The sequence below is a fragment of the Diceros bicornis genome, chromosome 32 (assembly GCF_020826845.1).
Source record: "Diceros bicornis minor isolate mBicDic1 chromosome 32, mDicBic1.mat.cur, whole genome shotgun sequence".
NCBI classification, from domain to species: domain Eukaryota; kingdom Metazoa; phylum Chordata; class Mammalia; order Perissodactyla; family Rhinocerotidae; genus Diceros; species Diceros bicornis.
In genome coordinates, this window is record NC_080771.1 from 38,090,050 (window position 1) to 38,109,988 (window position 19,939).

The window sequence follows — 19,939 nt, forward strand, 5'->3', positions numbered from 1 at the left end:
TCAGCAGAAACACATGCCCAACACAGCCCGGACAACACAGGACTGTGGCCTGTCACAGCCAGCGGTCCACAGCAGTGCTGCACGCACCTCGGATGGCAACAGTCGGCACTGCTCACCACTTGCTAGACCTTTGTCCCACTCTTCACATTTGCTGACCCTGAATGCCAGGTGACAAAGCAGAAAGACAAAGCTGTTGCCACCGGCGAACAGACACACATAAAGAAAACTGATCCAGGAAACTTGCCTTTATTTCTATCAGACTCAGACTTACTACCAGGACTTGTTCCATTGTGCCTTGTACAATACAAATTGGACTGAAAGAAATAAGAATACATGCTTAGAAGGACCAAAATTAAAAGTCAGATGCTTTTTGGCATTAGCATTCCTTACCTTTGGCAGAAGTCCATCAGCACATCGACAAGAACTGTGCATGCTGTCTCCAGGTCTCCATCGCAGCCCCCTGCAGCAGCAGGCTTGGGGAGGAAATGCTCGTGGATCGCCCACTGGTGGAAGTCCCGCCTGCAACAGCAAACACCAAGGTCTATGCTGAGAAAGGCTATAAGCCAGGGGTTCCCGTGGCCGGGAAGTGAGCCCATAGCAATGGGCATGGCATCAGGGGGCCTGGGGCTGTGGGAAGGCCTTCTATCACCAATCAAGGCCCACTCGGGCCATCCTGCTGGGAGACTGCTGGCACCTGGCTGCTGAGCTGGGGAGCAGAGTAGGCACCTGCACCTCGTTCAGGCTGAGCGGTCATCCCAGGATGCCCGTGAACTGCCTCCAGGTCCACCAGCAAAGGTGTCCAGACCTGGACTAGGCTCAGGTGCCCACAGGAGAGGTCTCAAGGACATATTAACTGAGAACCACAGCACAAAGAGCCACCAACACTGCAGTCTATTTAAGTAGAAAGAGCCAAACCCAACTAAGATGTTCCCATACCATCACGAGTGGGCAAGGAACCGAGGTGACAAGGGGGCTGTCACTTCATCCACGCCGTGGCACACGTGCACAGAACATATTCGAGTGTTACTTGTGTCATTAAAAAAAGAAAGGAAGGAAATCCCAGAACAGATAGTGACGTGAGAGTAAGTTAAGAAATGGTCAAACCAGAAATTTAATTCCTTCTTTTTCTCCTGGAAAGAGAGGAGGGGAAGGGAAGGCAGGGACGAGGTCCCAGGATGTGTGAGCCTCTGAAGGAAGTACTCACAAAGCTGGCTTGGTGCAGACCTGAACAGTAAACTAACAGCTATTTTGTTGGAAAAAGCAGTTCATTGTTCTTTTCATCACCTCAACTTTTTCCTTTTCATATTATTTCTATTTGTTCCATCCAGAATCTGACACTATGATTACAAGCATGAGGAGACACACAACATTCCACATGTGAGGGAAGGGTCTCTGAGCACACGAAGGACAGGGGCTCAAGGATGGCCGACATTGACCCTTGCCTTCAGCTGCCCCCCTGGGGCCCCTGTGTCCAACTCGGGTCTCTACAGCACATTTCCCTCCCTGACCTCCACCTGACCTCCACACCCCAAGCCTACAGCCCTATCAGCACCCTACTTGCATGCCCAGAACAGCACGTCCAGCCTCCCAGTGGTCTCCATAATTGGCCCTGGGACCCACATGGGCTCAGACATTGCTTCATCTGCTCCTGGTACCACCACTTCAAAGCCAGGGCTGCACATGGCACCTGCCCAGCCCTCAGCTGGCCACGTGTGGGAGACGGCAGCGGCCCAGCCGACACCAGCTAAGAACCCTCTCAGGCTCCCTGGCAGGATTCAGGACCCCACCACAGCCCCCAACCACGCACAGCTTTCTCTGCTCCTCTCCCACCTTGGGGATGTGCTTTGGCTGCTCCCCTTGCCCCCTCCCTGGGCACTCGCTCTCACAGCCCTGTCTGGTATCTTCAGAGCACTCGTCCCTCCCTCTAATCCATTCTAACTGCCCACACAGGTATACAGTTCCATATGGTTTCTTGGCAAGAGGGCCCAGTCAGGGGTGTCAGGGGCGGAAGTGAAAGTGGGGAGCCCTGTGTGCCTCGGCACCCCTATATGCACAAAAGTGCCTCGTCTCATCACTCTGCATCCCCAGCTTCTAGAACATTCTAGAAGTGTCTGGCAAACAGTAGGAACTCAATGTTTCTTGAATACAGGAATGAATGAATGAAGTTGTGCTCACAGGTTATATGTTAAACTGAACATTAAATTGAGGATATAATGACAAAACTTCAACTTTAACTTTAAGACAATATAGAAAACCACATAACACTTTAAAGGGCAGATCCCTTTAAACACTTACCTTTCTGTATCTGAAAGAGAATCAACTTCAGGTTGAATTTCTAGTTCCAGCTGTAACCAGTTTCTGTAAGTTAACTGAGAGAAAAGGACCAATTGGATTCCACAGCGAGGATGGAGCCAGAAACCACAGGTTGGGTCTATAAAAGCACCGTTTCCTCCCACCAGGAGAGACCTGTGCCCTGTGTTATGCTGACATCGCAGCCGAAAGAGGCTCACAGGAAGGCACCTGCGCTTATGTCAGAACAATCTCTGTTCTCACACCATTTCTCACTGTTAGACTGAGATGTTGGCACCAAGCCCTGATGAAGAACTGACATATTGCTTAATTTAACTCTGAATGTGAAGCTAACTAAAACTGTTCTAATTGGTACTTTTAAACTGAATTCTCCAGCATACTGCCTGGTTTTGAACAGTTAACCCATGGCATCTGCAAACCTGCTACAAACCTCTCAGGTTACTGCACAGCAGCCCCAGGAAAGAAATCACTTCCTAGTTCACTTGAGTTGGGCAAATAACCATAGAATAAACTTGATATAATAACATACTTCAAATAGTCATGGTAGCATATTTCTTGTTTTGTTTTGTTTTTTTGTTTGCAGAAGATTGGCCCTGAGCTAACATCTGTTGCCAGTCTTCCCCTTTTTGCTTGAGGAAGATTGGCCCTGTGCTAACATCTGTTCCCATCTTCCTCTATTTTGTATGTGGGTCATCGCCACAGCATGGCTTGATGAGTGGTGTAGGTCCACACCTGGGATCTGAACCCAAGAATCCCGGCCATCCAAGCGGAGCGCGCTGAACTTAACCACTACGCCACTGGGCCAGCCCCGCACATTTCTGGTTTTACAATTCTTGGCCAATTCCATGCATCAACACAGACTAATCTCAAAACCTCACATTTGAATGTAAAAAAGCACATCACAGAAACACAAACACAGCATGCTTCCATTTTTGTAAAGGCCAAACCCAAGTGATATCCATGTGGTCAAACCAGGAGGAGCAAAGCCACGATCACCCAGGGACGGGACAGCGGCCCTCTGGGGTGCAGGTGAGGTACTGCCGGTGGGCACAGTTGTTTCTGCATCATTACTCCGTATGTTAAATACAGACTGTCTTTAACTGACACGTGTCGTTGTCAGTGCCATGGAGTGGATTCTGACTCCTAGCACCCCTGTGTACAGCAAAGTGGAACCCTGCCCGGTCTTTCACGCCATCCTCTCACCTTCTTGCGCTCTATCAGACAATGCTCCACTGCTATTCATGGGGTTTTCAGGGCCAGTTTTTTCAGAAGTGGGTGGCCAGGTCCTCCCCGTCCTAGTCTGTCTTAGTTTGGAAGCTCCACTGATGGGTGATCCTGCTGGTATTTGAAATACCAGTGGCAGGGCTTTCAGCATCACAGCCACATGCAGCCACCACAGTATGACAACCGATAAATGGGTGGTATGGTTTCCCTGATGGGAAACGAATTGGACCTTGGCAGTGAGAACAGCAAATCTTAACCACTAATAACTGATATACTTAACAACAAAAGAATTCAAATATATAATAAAACAGTTGAGAATTTTTTTATCTAAAGACCAAAACAAGCAGGCAAACATCTAAGAAATAAATGAAAAGTTATGAAAATGTAGCAAAGACTAGGAACATAGGCATGTTGGCTAGAACAGGCCACGGGTCCCAGTGGCTGCGCTCGGAAAAGCCTAGCCCAAAATCGGAGCCTGGCAGATATGTTTAAAGTACGTGTTTATTCACCCTTAAAATTTAATGCAAAATGTTACTACTGGGAGAAACTGGGGAAAGATTAGATAGGATCTTTCTGTCTCATTTCTTACAACTATGTGTGAACCTACAATGATCCCAATAACAATTTCAATCAAAGTCACATGTGTGCTCTTCCGGCATCACCAGCTCAGGCCCACCCGCCTGCCTACAACGTCCTCAGGAGCCCGAATCCACACCCCCAGACTCCTGTAAGCTAAGACGAGGTGAGAAGCAGGGAAGGGACGTGGGACCTACATGAAATTGTTCCTCCTTCAACAGCTCCTGGAAGGTTCTCTGTTTCCACAGATAGAGGGCGACTTGCTGCCAGTCTGCAGAGGGCAGGCACCAGGGCTTCGAGGGATGGCCAGCTGTGTCCTCCTGAGAGAGAGGGTCCCGGGCTTCGGAGAACAATCTGAACACCATGAACTGAAACTGAAAGAGACAGTGATGTGTTTGCTGTAAGAGGTTGAGAAAATACGCAAGTGACCTGGCTACGCACAGCAGGGCAGCGTGGAGACCCTGCAGTGGCCTCACCAACCCCTTGTGGGGCCCCTGGGCACCCTGTGTTCACAGTTATAGACGGCATTTCAGTAAAGAGACTGTACGTAAATCTTGGCACATCTGATTATCTCCTTGGGCTAAGTGCCTCGAAGCATAATCACTGGGCCTAACTATCCTTCACAGGAAGGCACTGGTCTAGTCCTGCAGCAGCAAACAGCTGTCTTCCCAGACTTTTGCCAGAACTGGTGTTTTCACTAAAAAGTTTACCAACTGCATAAGCAAAACACATTCAAGCTGCAGGCTGCTCAAGGGGACCATGGAGGGCAGCACAGGGCACACCTGGCTCAGAACTAGAAAGTGGGATAGGGGACTTCCTTGCTTGGGTCACTCCTCCTAATCTTCATTCCATGCTTGAAAATTTGGGCACCTAGGACTAAGCTCCTCAATGCAAACGACTGCGGAGCATGTGTGCGCCTCGGACCCCAGGCTGCTCCCAATGCCGACTTAACTTGTCAGGCAGGGCCCTGGCGTGTACTTGCAAAAGCTTCTCAATTGATTCTAAAGGGGAACTTGGAACTGAGAACCAGGTTTCAACTTGACAAGAGTTGTTCCTTAAAACTCTGCAGAAGGAGTAATGCTTATTTACATGATAACTTCACCTTCACTTTTGACATTTAAGGTTTCTAACATGCATCATTACATTCCTCTGGTCTTCTAATAAATGTAACAAGCGTTCACTAGATGAGGGAAGTCTTTAGAGGAAATCCAGAATTCTTCTTTAAATGCAAAGATACTCTTTATGAATATGTACCTTCTAATTTCCCTGTTTTATAAATACCAGTATCTGTTTCTCCTAAAAAAAGGAGGGACATTTGTAGCTGTCATCTTACATTCCCTCATTTTAACTCAGAACAGAAGGAAAAAGCAGCATTCAGTCCAAGCAGATAGTTGAGGCAGCTCCCAAGAGACAAAGCCTGATGAATAATGGAGCACAAGGCTGCACACCGAGATAAAGGATGCTCAGACAGCAAAGACCTCAGACTTTTGGCTAGAAATCTGCATAAAACTGGAGACTGCCAGGAGAACGGAAAAAAGAAACCTAATAGACCTACCTTTTTTATAAGGCCTGGAGATAAACAGCTGTACAAAACATCACGTGACTGGGAAGAAAATTTACACAAGGAATAAGAAATTGCCGCTGTACAAAATCTGAAAATAGAAAATAGAAATTATAATGTAGAAATGTGATCCACGCAAAATGAGGGATGAAAGAAGTTTGAATTTCAAAAGAGTGAACTGAGTGGACTCTGCACCAGCCGGCCTGAGGGTCAGCCCTCAGCCTCAGCTTCGGGCGGGACCTGCTCCTCCGAGCTGTCAGGAAACAGCCCCATGCCACACCTGTCTGCTCTGAGCTCTGTCCATGCTGAAGGCAGAGACTTGGCAAACACATGAACATTCAGACTCTGTGCAAATAAGGGCTTCCTTTCACTGCTTGTGAAGAGCCACAGCCAGAACAAACGGAATAGTCAGGAGACGTGACGGGGAGTGTTACTCGTGTAATTATGTAAAAAGGGCTTTCGTTCACCCGAGTGTTAGCAAATTATTCACTTTTCCTTCCTAAAAGGAGTCTGCAGAACCAGAGAGAGGCAAGCTCAATTTTAAACTCAGCCTGGGGCAGCCTTTGCCCACTGTGGTCAGCTGTGAGGTGTGGAGAAGAGGAGACCAGTGAGAACAGAGACCAACCAGGGCCCAAACAAGTTAGGAAGGTGGCGAGGAAGAAATGGGGGACCACGGTGCCTATAGGACTGACTCCCAACGGGGCCTGTCAAGTGTTGCCAAAAGTCCAGGAGGGGCTGGACCATGCTGCCTCCCACTGTGGACAAATGGTGGGCAGTGGTCCAAGACAGACCTTCCTGTGTTCATCTCTCCCTGCTCCATTGCACTCTTTATGCCTTTTGTCAGTTCTGTCGATCAACTGCAACACCAGTCCCAGCCAACAACTCCCACGGGTGCCTCCTGGCTTCTGTTTTGACCCTCCCTCTACTCACCTCGGCAGCCACAGCAAGCCCTTCAGACCCAAGCCACACCTGGGCTCCCTAGGGCTCTGCCCACTCAGCACACTGGGACACAGCCCTGCCCACCTCTCCCAGCACCTGCCACCTCATATGCTCCACGCTCGCTGTTGACTTACCTATTACTCCTGCACAGAAGAGCAGAGACAGTGCAGTAAGTGGACAGTGGGGGTGTAAAATGGCACAAACTTGTAGGATGACTGGTTTCAAAACCCTGTAAGATGACTTTATCTTTGGACAGGGCAGTTCCATGTGTAGGAATTTACCCTAGAGAAAGAGCTGCAGCACAGGGCTGCTCACCACAGGGAAACCCAGGAACCTAACTAGAGGGACGGGTCCAACCAACTGCTGGGCACCCCCAAGACAAAACGAAGCAGCTCCCACCATGACCCTAAAGAACGCTCAATGTTGTGGAAGGCTGTCTATGGTCTACTGTTAATGTCTTACAAGGCAGTTTGGTAAAGCAGTATGATCTCATTTTTATAAACAGAGAAACAAACACACATATAAATACACACAAAATAAGATTCTGGAAGGATATACATCAACATATTAATGAGTCATTATCTGTGGAGCATGTCTATTTTTGCTAATTGTATCTGATGAACATGTTACTTTTGTCAAGAGAAAGAAAACAGGTGACTGAGGGACGAAGAGGAAAGCTCACTTCAGGCACAAGAGCGAGGACTCCGCGGTCCCGCATGTCAGGAGGCTGTTAAAGAACTCGGGGATGGAGAGGCCCCTGGCGGGGGCAGGAGGGCCCATGTGCACCTCCGGGAGTGCAGATCTGGACTCGCCAAGGTGGACTGCCAGGGCGGCCAACCCCAGCACATGTGAGGCACTCAGGCTCGGGCCCTAAAATGAGAAAGAAAAGTGGTTCTGCAGGAGGGAAGGAGTCAGAGCTCACTTCCCAGCTGGAGGGAGGCGGCAGCCCTACCTGGCGATGGAGCAGCTGGCAGAGCCTGGTGAGCACGGCAGGGAGGAGCGTGCGTTCACACATGGTCATCACGAAGCGGGAAGCCCAGGGGCCCTGCCTGCAGAGACAGCCACAGAGACCAGCAAGAACGGCTAGTTCTGGCCCTGCACGGCCCTTTCCTTGAGTCTGGTGGACATGCAGTCAGGCACAGGAGGCCTAAGAAAGAACCAGGCTGTTCCCCAAACAGCGAGGCCCCCTCATGTGGCGATACACAACTTCTGCGTGTCCCTGCTTGATAAAAGTCAGCACCACTCCTCCACCCACCTGGGCCCCCTCAGCCAGTACAGCAGGAAGTCAGAGGGCAGGACCAGGGGTCAGAGCTGGACCAGGAACAGACAGCCACTCTCCTCATCATGGAACACAAGGAGAAGCTCCACTCTACGCTGGAGGCCCTCCCAGAGTACCTAGGCCACCCCGGGACAGCTCCAAACCACCCAGTGAAACTTCCCAGCCTTCTACCTGTCCGGTGGGGCGAAGCTAGAGGCCGCCATTAGGTTCTGACAAAAAGACGTCAGCAGGAGATCCACGACCTGAGAGAGGAGAGATGGTCACTGAGAATGCAGCGTCCCAGAGAGGGCAGCATGCACAGGCCTGATGCTGTACTGATGCTGTACTGTTCACACGCTGACGTGGGCAGGGCCACAGCTGAGCTAACCAGACTGCACAACCGGCTTACACTTCAAAAGGAAACTACAATGCACTTCGGTACAAACATCCCCCTTCCCATTTCTGGGAACAGCACAGGCTAAGTGTCCTCACGCGACCTCCACTCATGGAAATTTACAGCAGGGAGCCGGTCGGCCATCCTTGTCTACAAAGGGCCAAGGGGGCCACAAACAGTCTCTGCTGCATATTCTTCTTCAAAAACGTAAAAAGAGTTTGTACACAAACAGGCGGGGCCAGCCAACCCTGGGACAGAGGACTGCCCCGCTCCTGGATGTCCTGCTTCCCTCGCACAGTTTACCTAGCAGGGGCTAGGCATCTGATACTTTCTGCACAACCCAGCAACACTCGACACTTTGTACCTTTTCTAGGTGTCCCACCCTCACCTTCTGTTCCTGCTGCTCCAGTTCTGGAGCAAGGACACTGAGCTGAATCTTCGATGCCTCAAAGCTGCCACGGTCCTCGCTGAGGCCCAAGACAGAGCCGACCCTTTCAGAAATCACCGCAATCTGAGCAGACAGAACTGCAAATGGAGAAACCCAGTTAGATGAGCAGGGAAATGTGGTGTTAGCCACCTAGCGCCCAGCCCTCACCGCACCTCCAGGAGATGCTCCGGGGCAGGAGCACCAGGCTGGCTCTGGGTGAACAGGGGCTCACCACAGCAGCCCTGGCCACCACCACAGCCATCTCTTAGGTCCAACACTCTTCACTGACCCTGGGGTTGCCCACATCCACCAGCTGGGCAGCGAAAACCAGTTTTCCCATCCTGCAGGTGGCCGAGGTTAGACTGCTGACGAGCATGTGGCACGAGTGCATGTGACACAGAGAGCGGAGACAGATGTGGGCCCCTCCTTTTTCCTAGATATCTGATGGATTCCTTCACCATCACAAACCTCCACCATTTATTTATATTCCCTGTTCGAAATCACATGTCAACTCTCCCACACAGTGTAACATCTGCCAGAGGCCCTCCCTACGTTCCAGCCACTGTCGGTCTGCCAACAGTGAAGAGCCACAGCCTCTGGGTGCCAGGGTTGGGTGACAAGCAGGCCGACCACGCCACTTGGAAACGGAACCTCTGCTGCTTTTAGAAACAAGGCTGACCTGACCTTTTATCAGTCTTGCCGAAGTACTGGGGTTCCAGCCAAGCCTCAAGGTCCCCAGATACCACACCCTGCAAGAGCACAGCTCTGAAAGGCCACACTCTCTATGCAATCACACACTCAGCCCTCAGAACCATCACGGCTGAGGTGCTGCAGCCCCATCAGTGAGCAGTGGAACTAAAGTGGTTTTGTTAACATTCCCTCTGGGAGGCTTTCATGGGACATTCTGTCCTGGTTTAAACGAAATGAATTCATAATAAAGAAAAATCTATTACTGTTACTAGGTAAAAATACGGCTTATTTTAGACTCTGCATTTTTCATAACAAAAATCTGAAAGTACTGAGACTTAGTATTTTATGGACCACTCTGCACCCCAATGTGCTCTGAACTATTCATGCTTAGTCCACAGACGAAGGCTCACAACTCACCATCCTGCAGTCACACAGAAACAGAGGCCCAGTGCTGAGTGTCACCATTACTCAGGCAGTTACGGTAAGAAAGGAAACCCCACACCCTAGTAATGTCACTCAGCTTTCTTCCTCTCCATGCCTGTCCCACTGTGATGCCAAACAGCAGAATATTCATCTTCTACCAAGGGTCTGTGCCAACTTGAGTGACCAGTCTCCCATCCCATCTGAAATGAGGCCGCATCCTCAACACCTGCCAGCACCGTAGTCAGGCTTAACTACCAAACACTGAGTTGGTGGGAATACACACTGGCTACTATCCCTCCGGGGGAATGGGCCAGCCACTGAGCTCCGACCAAGGCCAGACACGCCTACTCGGCCCAGAAACACCCACTGCAGAGAGCCCTGTCCTCACCGTCATACTGCACAGGGTCTGTCATCGCAGCCCTGAGTTCTCCCAGCGCAATGGTGAGCAGTTCCAAGGGTTCTTCCACATGGCCGGGTTCCACCTTCATTCCTGGGGCTGCATCTGAGAGAAGGGTGGTTAATTTTAACAATTAGGCCAGATAGGAAACACATACACCGCTGAATACGGAACTGCTTGTCTCTATGGTTTCTCTGTGTAGAGGGCAGACAAGGGCACTAGGACTGTACAAGGAGGGAAATGAAATCCTCTCCCTTGATGCTGGATACTAACTGTCCTATCAAAAATTAAAACGTTTATAAACAAGCTTAAGAAAAAATGTGGTTCTATGCACACCATTGCTACAAGCATGAAAAGCATGTAGATAATGAACAAAGACCAGAAGCATAGTAAGGGAGGCTGGGTGGGGAGAGCAGAACTATGAACGGATGATGATTTATTCCCGGTTTCTCAAACTTTTAAGTAACATTGTTATAAAAATAAAACATAAAGAAAAAAGACTGAGAATGAGTATAACAGACAATTGCCAGTTCTCAACACACATTTAACACTCATTAAAAAAGACTAGATATGATCACACATTTGCAAAAGAAAGATATTTGTTCAAACACACCGTTTTCATTATAAAAAGGAAGACACACCACACACGTTTTAAACGCAAAACAAATTCCAGTTCTGGTGTCATGGGAGAAGACACCAGGTGTATGCAGCAAGCTCACAGTATCCCCAAAATGAGACTAGAAATCACAGACCCTAAGGCCTCTGTTTATAAGCCCTATCAGATGAAGCACCAGAAAATATTCTAGAAGCCCCCAAAAGTAGGACCATGGGGTTAGGTAAGGAGGAGCAAGGCCTCCTCGGCACCTCCAGCACAACTGCAAGCTGTTTCAACACTGGTCCAGACAAGTGTGAGACCTGGGCCCTCATGCTTTACCCATTCAAGTTTTCTGAGTCCCCAAGGCTATCAGGAGTTATCCAAGCTTGTAGACAGGAGGAGTTTTGGCAGACAGAACTAGAAAACACAACAGCAGTCAGCTGAAATAGCCTCCTTCAGACTAGCTGGCGCTGCAGATGTCACAGGATTTAAACCAGCAAACACGAGCACTGCACCAACAGCGCTGCTCCTGCCATTCATCCAGGGACACTGCTGAGAAATCAGGCCCTCTCCCTGTCGCCTTGTTAGTGGGGAGAATGTCGGGGGCGGGGGGGCAGCAGCTGCTCCCAGCACTGCCACCTCACTGATGCATGCTCCCTCAGACACGACCCAGGTCTCCATCACTGCCCTGATAAGCAGAACCCACTACAGAAGAACTCAAGCATCCAAACAGTCAGAAAGCTGCCACAGACCATCCACTACGGCATGCTTCAGAACCAACACTATGGTCTTGAGGCTGGCTGCTGAGTAGGAGAGGTCACCTGAATTTAAAGCTCGAATTCAAGACAGGCAAACAGAAACCGCATCACAACTTCAGGGTGCCACATAAAGGTGACAAACAGTAAAGTGGATTTTGTCCTGCATGCAGTACTTCAGGGAAGTGCTCTGTCAGGTGAGTTTTCAGGCCCTCCAGGCTAAGAGTCTGTGAGCTGACATGTCACACGTGGCCCTCCTGGTGCCAACACTGGTGCCAGTACCAGGCAGTCTCTGAACCCACAGCTCTGGCCGGATCCAGCATGACCCAACCAGACCAGCACTGACAGGCATCACGGACACATCTTGTGATCGGAGAAGTGGAGAGTGCACATCTCATGACTCAGTGACCATTACCCGTACCTTCTGGCTTCTCCCTTTCGGCAGCGGAGCAGGCTTGGCGGTAAGTGGAGTACAGAGATGGGGGAATTTTATCTGCTCTGGATCAGAAGAAAATATGAAAATTAAGTCAACTATGACTCTAATTCTCAAGCTTACAATTCTAAAAACTATCATAAAACAAAAATATGTGACATAGTAAATCTGAATAAATTATACAACACTGTATACAGTATGACCATGGTTTTAGAAAAAAGTTATATATATATGGATTTAAACGGTCCATAGTGTTTCATAGTATGTCATATACACACATCTGCCAACAATGATTTTCACTGGGTAGAAAGATTATAAATGATTTTTACTTCTCTCATTTAAATTTCGGTAATTTTCAAATTTTATTTTATTTATTTTTTTATTTTTATTTTTTTTAATTTTTTGTTTATTGCAGTAACATTGGTTTATAACATTGTATAAATTTCAGGTGTACATCATTGTACTTCTATTTCTGCATAGATTACATCATGTTCACCACCAAAATACTAATTACAACCCATCACCACACACGTACCGAATTATCCCTTTCACCCTCCTCCCTCCCCCCTTCCCCTCTGGTAACCACCAATCCAACCTCTGTCCCTATGTGTTTGTTTATTGTTGTTATTATCTACTACTTAATGAAGGAAATCATACGGTATTTGACCTTCTCCCTCTGACTTATTTCACTTTGCATTATACCCTCAATGTCCATCCACGTTGTCACAAATGGCTGGATTTCATCGTTTCTTATGGCTGAGTAGTATTCCATTGTGTATATATACCACATCTTCTTTATCCATTCGTCCCCTGATGGGCACTTAGGTTGCTTCCAAGTCTTGGCTATTGTGAATAATGCTGCAATGAACACAGGGGTGCATGTACCTTTGCAAATTGGTGTTTTCAAGTTCTTTGGATAAATACCCAACAGTGGAATAGCTGGATCATATGGTAGTTCTATCCTTGCTTTTTTGAGGAATCTCCATACTGTTTTCCATAGTGGCTGCACCAGTTTGCACTCCCACCAGCAGTGTATGAGAGTTCCCTTCTCTCCACATCCTCTCCAACACATGTTGTTTCCTGTCTTGTTAATTATAGCCATTCTGACGGGCGTGAGGTGATATCTCATTGTAGTTTTCATTTGCATTTCCCTGATAGTTAGTGATTTTGAACATCTTTTCATGTGTCTGTTGGCCATCTGTATATCTTCTTTGGAGAAATGTCTGTTCAGGTCTTTTGCCCATTTTTTAATTGGGTTGGTAGTTTTGTTCTAGTTGAGATGCATGAGTTCTTTATATATTTTGGAGATTAAGCCCTTATCAGACGTATGGTTTGCAAATATCTTCTCCCAATTGTTAGGTTGTCTTTTCGTTTTGTTGATGGTTTCCTTTGCTGTGCAGAAGCTTTTTAGTTTGATGTAGTCCCATTTGTTTATTTTTTCTATTGTTTCTCTTGCCCGGTCAGATGTGGTGTTTGAAAACATGTTGCTAAGACCGATGTCGAAGAGCGTACTGCCTATGTTTTCGTCTAGAAGTTTCATAGTTTCAGGTCTTACATTCAAGTCTTTAATCCATTTGGAGTTAATTTTTGTGTATGGTATAAGGTAAGGGTCTACTTTCATTTTTTTGCATGTGGCTATCCAGTTTTCCCAACACCATTTGTTGAAGAGACTTTCTTTTCCCCATTGCATGTTCTTGGCTCTTTTGTCAAAGATTAGCTGTCCATAGATGTGTGGGTTTATTTCTGGGCTTTCGATTCTATTCCATTGATCTGTGTGTCTGTTTTTGTGCCAGTACCATGCTGTTTTGGTTACCATAGCTTTGTAGTATATTTTGAAATCAGGGAGTGTGATACCTCCAGCTTTGTTCTTTTTTCTCAGGATTCCTTTAGCTATTCGGGGTCTTTTGTTGTTCCATATAAATTTTAGGATTCTTTGTTCTATTTCTGTGAAAAATGCTGTTGGAACTTTGATAGGGATTGCATTGAATCTATAGATGGCTTTAGGAAGTATGGACATCTTAACTATGTTAATTCTTCCAATCCAAGAGCACGCAATATCTTTCCATTTCTTTGTGTCTTCTTCAATTTCTTTCAGAAATGTTTTATAGTTTTCGGTGTACAGATCCTTCACCTCTTTGGTTAAGTTTATTCCTAGGTATTTTATTCTTTTTGTTGCAATTGTAAATGGGATGGTATTCTTAATTTCTCTTTCTTCTACTTCGTTGTTAGTGCACAGAAATGCAACTGATTTTTGTATGTTGATTTTGTATCCTGCAACTTTACCATATTCGTTTATTACTTCTAAAAGTTTTCTGGTGGATTCTTTAGGGTTTTCTATATATAAAATCATGTCATCTGCAAATAGTGAGAGTTTCACTTCTTCCTTTCCAATTTGGATCCCTTTTATTTCTTTCTCTTGCCTGATTGCTCTGGCTAGGACTTCCAATACTATGTTAAATAGGAGTGGTGACAGTGGGCATCCTTGTCTGGTTCCTGTTCTTAGAGGGATAGCTTTCAGTTTTTCACCATTGAGGATGATATTAGCTGTGGGTTTTCTCATATATGGTCTTTATTATGTTGAGGTACTTTCCTTCTATACCCATTTTATTCAGAGTTTTTATCATAAATGGATGCTGTATCTTGTCAAATGCTTTCTCTGCATCTATTGAGATGATCATGTGATTTTTGTTCTTCATTTTATTAATGTGGTGTATTACGTTGATTGATTTGCGAATGTTAAACCATCCCTGCATACCTGGAATAAATCCCACTTGATCATGGTGTATAATCTTTTTAACGTATTGTATGCGATTTGCTAGTATTTTCAAATTTTAAAAGTGAACTTATTTTACTTTTAATGAATAATACTCAGAAAAATACCCAATTAATGTCATTAAAAATACACAGAATTATAGAATGAAGTCCTGTGATAAGGACATGGGGCGTTTGCAGGGCACAGATCCCCAGCTGGCACTTTCTCAAGGCACAGTGACAAGTCCAAGGACAAGACCATGGAGTCACCTTCAGAGGAACAGGAGCCATGAGCAGCAGCCTAGGCACGGCCTGCAGGACATGAAGCCTCTGCGTGAGCAGTGAGGCGGGAGGGCACCCACCCGACGGTGCTGCAAACCGTGATGACAACACAAACAGAAGAACAAGACACAGCTGCACTCCAGACTGAGCCTCACTACGGGGAGCGAAGTGAGGCGGGGACCGTGGCCTGGAGACTAGGAATTGAGGAGAACTACCTATTGCCCTGGGGACTGGAAAGCCTTTAGCTTAAGAAATAGAAACCAATGCAAATAAAAACAAAGAACAAATTCAAGGAAATGGAGAAACTCACACAAAAGAAAACTTCAGACATCACTATTATTAACATCCGCAGAGAGGCCAGACAAAACACTGCAGCTAGGAAATAAGAATAGATTGCCATAAAAAGGAACATCTGATGGCAGAAACATAACATTCAGTGAAAGGATGGGCAGGTAAACTTGAAATCTTCCAGAGGAGAGAAAAAACCAGATATGCGAAATACAACAGAAGAAGAAGAAAAAAATCAGAAGACAATCCCGGGGGCCTAACATCTGCAATACAGGAGTTCCAAGAAGAAGAACATAGTGGTGGGGCTGGCCCGGTGGCGAAGGCGGTTAAGTGCACACACTACACTACGGCGGCCGGGGGCTCGCCGGTTCGGATCCTGGGCGCGCACCGACACACCGCTTGGCAGGCCATACTGAGGCAGCATCCCATATAAAGTGGAGGAAGATGGGCACGGATGTTAGCCCAGGGCCAGTCTTCCTTAGCAAAAAAAAGAGGAGGATTGGCAGATGTTAGCACAGGGCTGATCTTCCTCACAAAAAAAAAAAAAAAAAAGAACACAGTGGGAAAGAGATCTGCAATGACATAAGCCAGGATGAAATAATCAGTGTCTGGGATTTGCTTCAAAACAATCCAGAATAGCAAGTAGATGAGTGGGTGGGTGAATTTGGGGCTACAGATGAAACAAGATTGGCCATTGTGGGGCCGCTCAGTGGTGCAAGTGGTTCAGTGCACGCCCTCTGCTTCAGCAGCCCAGGGTTTGCAGGTTCGGATCCCAGACATGTACTGATGCACTGCTTGTCAAGCCATGCTGTGGTAGCGTCCCATATAAAATAGAGGAAGATGGGCACAGATGTTAGCTCAGGGCCAATCTTCCTTAGCAAAAAAAGAGGAGGATTGGCATCGGATGCCAGCTCAGGGCTGATCATCCTCACGGAAGGAAAAAAAAAAAAGATTGGCCATTGTTGGTAACTATTAAAGCTCGGTGGTAGATACGATTCTCTCTACCTTTCTGTCTTAGATTTTTCAAAACATAAGGTTTTAAAATATCTGAGAAAATTTCTTAGTACTGAAGGACATGAATTTCCAGATTTAAAGGCTCACTATGTGCCCAGCCAAGAAATGACATTAGACCCACACCAAAACACATCACTGTAAAATGTCAGAACACAGGGAACAAAGACACCACAAGCCTCCAGAGAGAAAAACACAGGCCACATGCAAAGAATCAGAAATTATAACAGTTTCTAACATCCCAACAGCAACAGTGGAAGCTAGAAATCAATGGAGCAATACTTTCAAAAACTAAACTGGAGGTAAAAAAATGTCTAAGAGTGATGTCAGCATCATGGTGGAGTGACCTTTCCCCCTTAGACTCTCCCCGACTAAGATACAACAAAAAGGACACTCACACACCAACAGAGGACATTCACACAACACCAAAGACGTCTGAGAGACCCACACAGCCTTTCATCTGAAGGTAGAGGTGCTGGACCCCATGGAGGATGTATAAGGAGGTAAGGAGAACTCCTCTCGTTCCCCAACAACAGCGACCCTGGGACCAGGACCATGTGGCTCTCTGGGGGTTGGGGGGGGCGGCGGTGGCGAGGGGCAGCCCTCCTTGGGAAAACCGTCGCTCTCCAAGTTTTCTCACAGCCTGTGGGAAAGTCCCTTATGGAGGGGACTGAACTGTTGCAAGTGTCTTCATCAAGCTAGAAGCGAGGGAAGAACAAGAAGTCCCTGGGATCAGGCAGGCGAAAGACAAAGCCCCTCACCTCTGGGACTAAGCGGCCCTCAGAGACACAGTGGGGAGGGGCAGCCCTCCACACGAAAACAGTTGCTCTCCAAGTTTTCTCACAGCCTGTGGGAAATTCCCATACAGAGGAGACTGAACTGCTGGGGGCGTGCCTTCATCAAGGGAGCACCCCAGGAGAAATAAAAACGACACCTAACAGAATTAGAAAAAGAAGAACAAACAAAGCCCAAAGTCAGCAGAAGGAGGGAAATAACAAAAATCAGAGCAGAAATAAACGAAATCGAAACCCAAAAACCGTAGAAAGGAACAATGAAACAAAGAGCTGGTTCTTTGAGAAGATAAACAAAATTGACAAACCCTTAGCCAGACTCACCAAGAAAAAAAGAGAGAAGGTTCAAATAAATAAAATTAGAAATGAAAGAGAAATTACAACAGATACCACAGAAATACAAAGGATTATGAGAGAATACTATGAAAAACTATATGCCAACAAATTGGACAACTGAGAAGAAATGGATAAATTCTTAGACTCATACAACCTCCCAAAACTGAATCAAGAAGAAATAGGGAATCTGAATAGACCAATCACAAGTAAAGCAATTGAAACAGTAATCAAACACCTCCCCAAAAAATAAAACTCCAGGACCAGACAGCTACTCTGGAGAATTCTACCAAACATTCAAAGAAAATTTAATACCTATCCTTCTCAAACTATTCCAAAAAATAGAGGAAGATGGAACACTTCCCAACACATTCTACGAGGCCAACATCACCCTGATACCAAAGCCAGACAAGAACAATACAAAGAAAGAAAATTATAGGCCAATATCGCTAATGAACATAGATGCAAAAATCCTCAACAAAATATCAAACCGAATACAGCAATACATTAAAAAGATCATACACTATGATCAAGAGGGATTTATACCTGGGACACAGGGATAGTTCAGCATCTGCAAATCAATCAATGTGATACACCACATTAACAGAATGAGGAATAAAAACCACATGATCATCTCTAGATGCAGAGAAAGCATTTGATAAGATCCAACATCCATTTATGATAAAAACTCTCAACAAAATGGGTATAAAAGGAAAGTACCTCAACATAATAAAGGCCAGCTATGACAAATCCACAGCCAACATCATACTCAATGGGGAAAAACTGAAAGCCATCCTTCTGAGAACAGGAACAAGACAAGGGTGCTCACTCTCGCCACTCTTATTCAACATAGTACTGGAGATTTTGGCCAGAGCAATCAGGCAAGAAAAAGGAATAAAAGGAATCCACACAGGCAATGAAGAAGTGAAACTCTCACTGTTTGCAGACAACACGATTTTATATATAGAAAACCCTAAAGAATCCATCGGAAAACTATTAGAAATAATCAACAACCCACGGCAAAGTTGCAGCATACAAAATCGACTTAGAAAAATCAATTGCATTTCTATACTCTAATAATGAACTAAGAGAAAGAGAACTCAAGAAGACAATCCCATTTACAATCACAACAAGAAGAATAAAATATCTAGGAATAAATTTAACCAAAGAGGTGAAAGACCTATACAATGAAAACTATAAGACATCATTGAAAGAAATCAATGATGACATAAAGAAACAGAAAGATATCCCATGCACATGGATTGGAAGAATAAACAGTTAAAATGTCCATACTACCTAAAGCAATCTACAGATTCAATGCAATCCCAATCAGAATCCCAATGACATTCTTCACGCAAATAGAACAAAGAATACTAAAATGCATATGGGGCAACAAAAGACCCTGAATAGCTAAAGCAATCCTGAGAAAAAACAACATAGCTGGAGGCACCACAATCCCTGACTTCAAAATATACTACAAAGCTATAATAATTAAAACAGCGTGGTACTGGTACAAAAACAAACACACAGATCAATGGAACAGAACTGAAAGCCCAGAAATAAAACCTCACATCAACCGATAGCTAATCTTCGACAAAGGAGCTAAGAACATACAGTGGAACAAGGAAAGTCTCTTCAATAAATGGTGCTGGGAAAACTGGACAGCCACGTGCAAAAGAACGAAAGTAGAGTATTTTCTTTCACCATACACAAAAATTAACTCAAAATGGATCAAAGACTTGAAGGTTAAGACCTGGAACTATAAAACTTCTGGAAGAAAACACAGGCAGTACACTCTGACATTGGTCATAGAGGGATCTTTTCAAATTCCATGTCTACTCGGACAAAGGAAACAAAAGAAAAAATAAACAAGTGGGACTTCATCAGACTAAAGAGCTTCTGCAAGGCTCTTTAAACCAGGATCAAAATGAAAAGACAACCCACCAGCTACAAGAAAATATTTGCAAATCATATATCTGACAAGGGGCTAATCTCCATAATATATAAAGAATTCACACAACTCAAAACCAAAAAACAAACAACCTAATCAAAATATGGGCAGAGGATATGAATAGACATTTTTCCAAGGAAGATATACAGATGGCCAATAGGCATATGAAAAGATGTTCAACAACACTAATCATAAGGGAAAGGCAAATCAAAACTACACTAAGATATCACCTTACACCCATTAGAATGGCTATAATCACCAAGACAAAAAACAACACATGTTGGAGAGGTTGTGGAGAAACGTGAACCTTAATTCACTGCTGGTGGGAATGCAAACTGGTGCAGCCTCTCTGGAAAACAGTATGGAGATTCCTCAAAAAATTAAAAATAGAAATACTTTATGATCCAGCTATCCCACTACTGAGTATTTATCCAAAGAACCTGAAATCAACAATCCCAAGAGGCCTATGCACCCCTATGTTCACTGCAGCATTATTCACTATAGCCAAGAAGTGGAAGCAACCCAAGTATCCCTCGACTGATGACTGGAT

General features: G+C 45.7%; 1 protein-coding gene across 18 annotated transcripts in view; it reads right to left on the minus strand.

Annotated features, from left to right (window-relative positions):
• The window catches only part of FANCA (FA complementation group A), a 62,013-nt gene that overhangs the window by 12,226 nt on the left and 29,848 nt on the right, over window positions 1-19,939 (minus strand). For 13 of the 18 annotated variants that reach the window (XM_058528498.1, XM_058528495.1, XM_058528499.1 and 10 more), the window contains 10 exons: window positions 11,971-12,047; window positions 10,191-10,304; window positions 8,651-8,787; window positions 8,061-8,131; window positions 7,563-7,659; window positions 7,293-7,480; window positions 5,666-5,762; window positions 4,308-4,484; window positions 2,296-2,369; window positions 391-519 (listed from right to left, as the gene is read on the minus strand). In XM_058528498.1, coding sequence (XP_058384481.1) covers window positions 391-519; window positions 2,296-2,369; window positions 4,308-4,484; window positions 5,666-5,762; window positions 7,293-7,480; window positions 7,563-7,659; window positions 8,061-8,131; window positions 8,651-8,787; window positions 10,191-10,304; window positions 11,971-12,047 — 1,161 coding nt within the window. Of the gene's footprint in view, window positions 1-390; window positions 520-2,294; window positions 2,370-3,513; window positions 3,649-4,307; window positions 4,485-5,665; window positions 5,763-7,292; window positions 7,481-7,562; window positions 7,758-8,060; window positions 8,132-8,650; window positions 8,788-10,190; window positions 10,305-11,970; window positions 12,048-19,939 lie in introns of those variants that run through there. The other 5 variants (XR_009216462.1, XR_009216461.1, XM_058528509.1 and 2 more) reach the window with 5 other exon arrangements.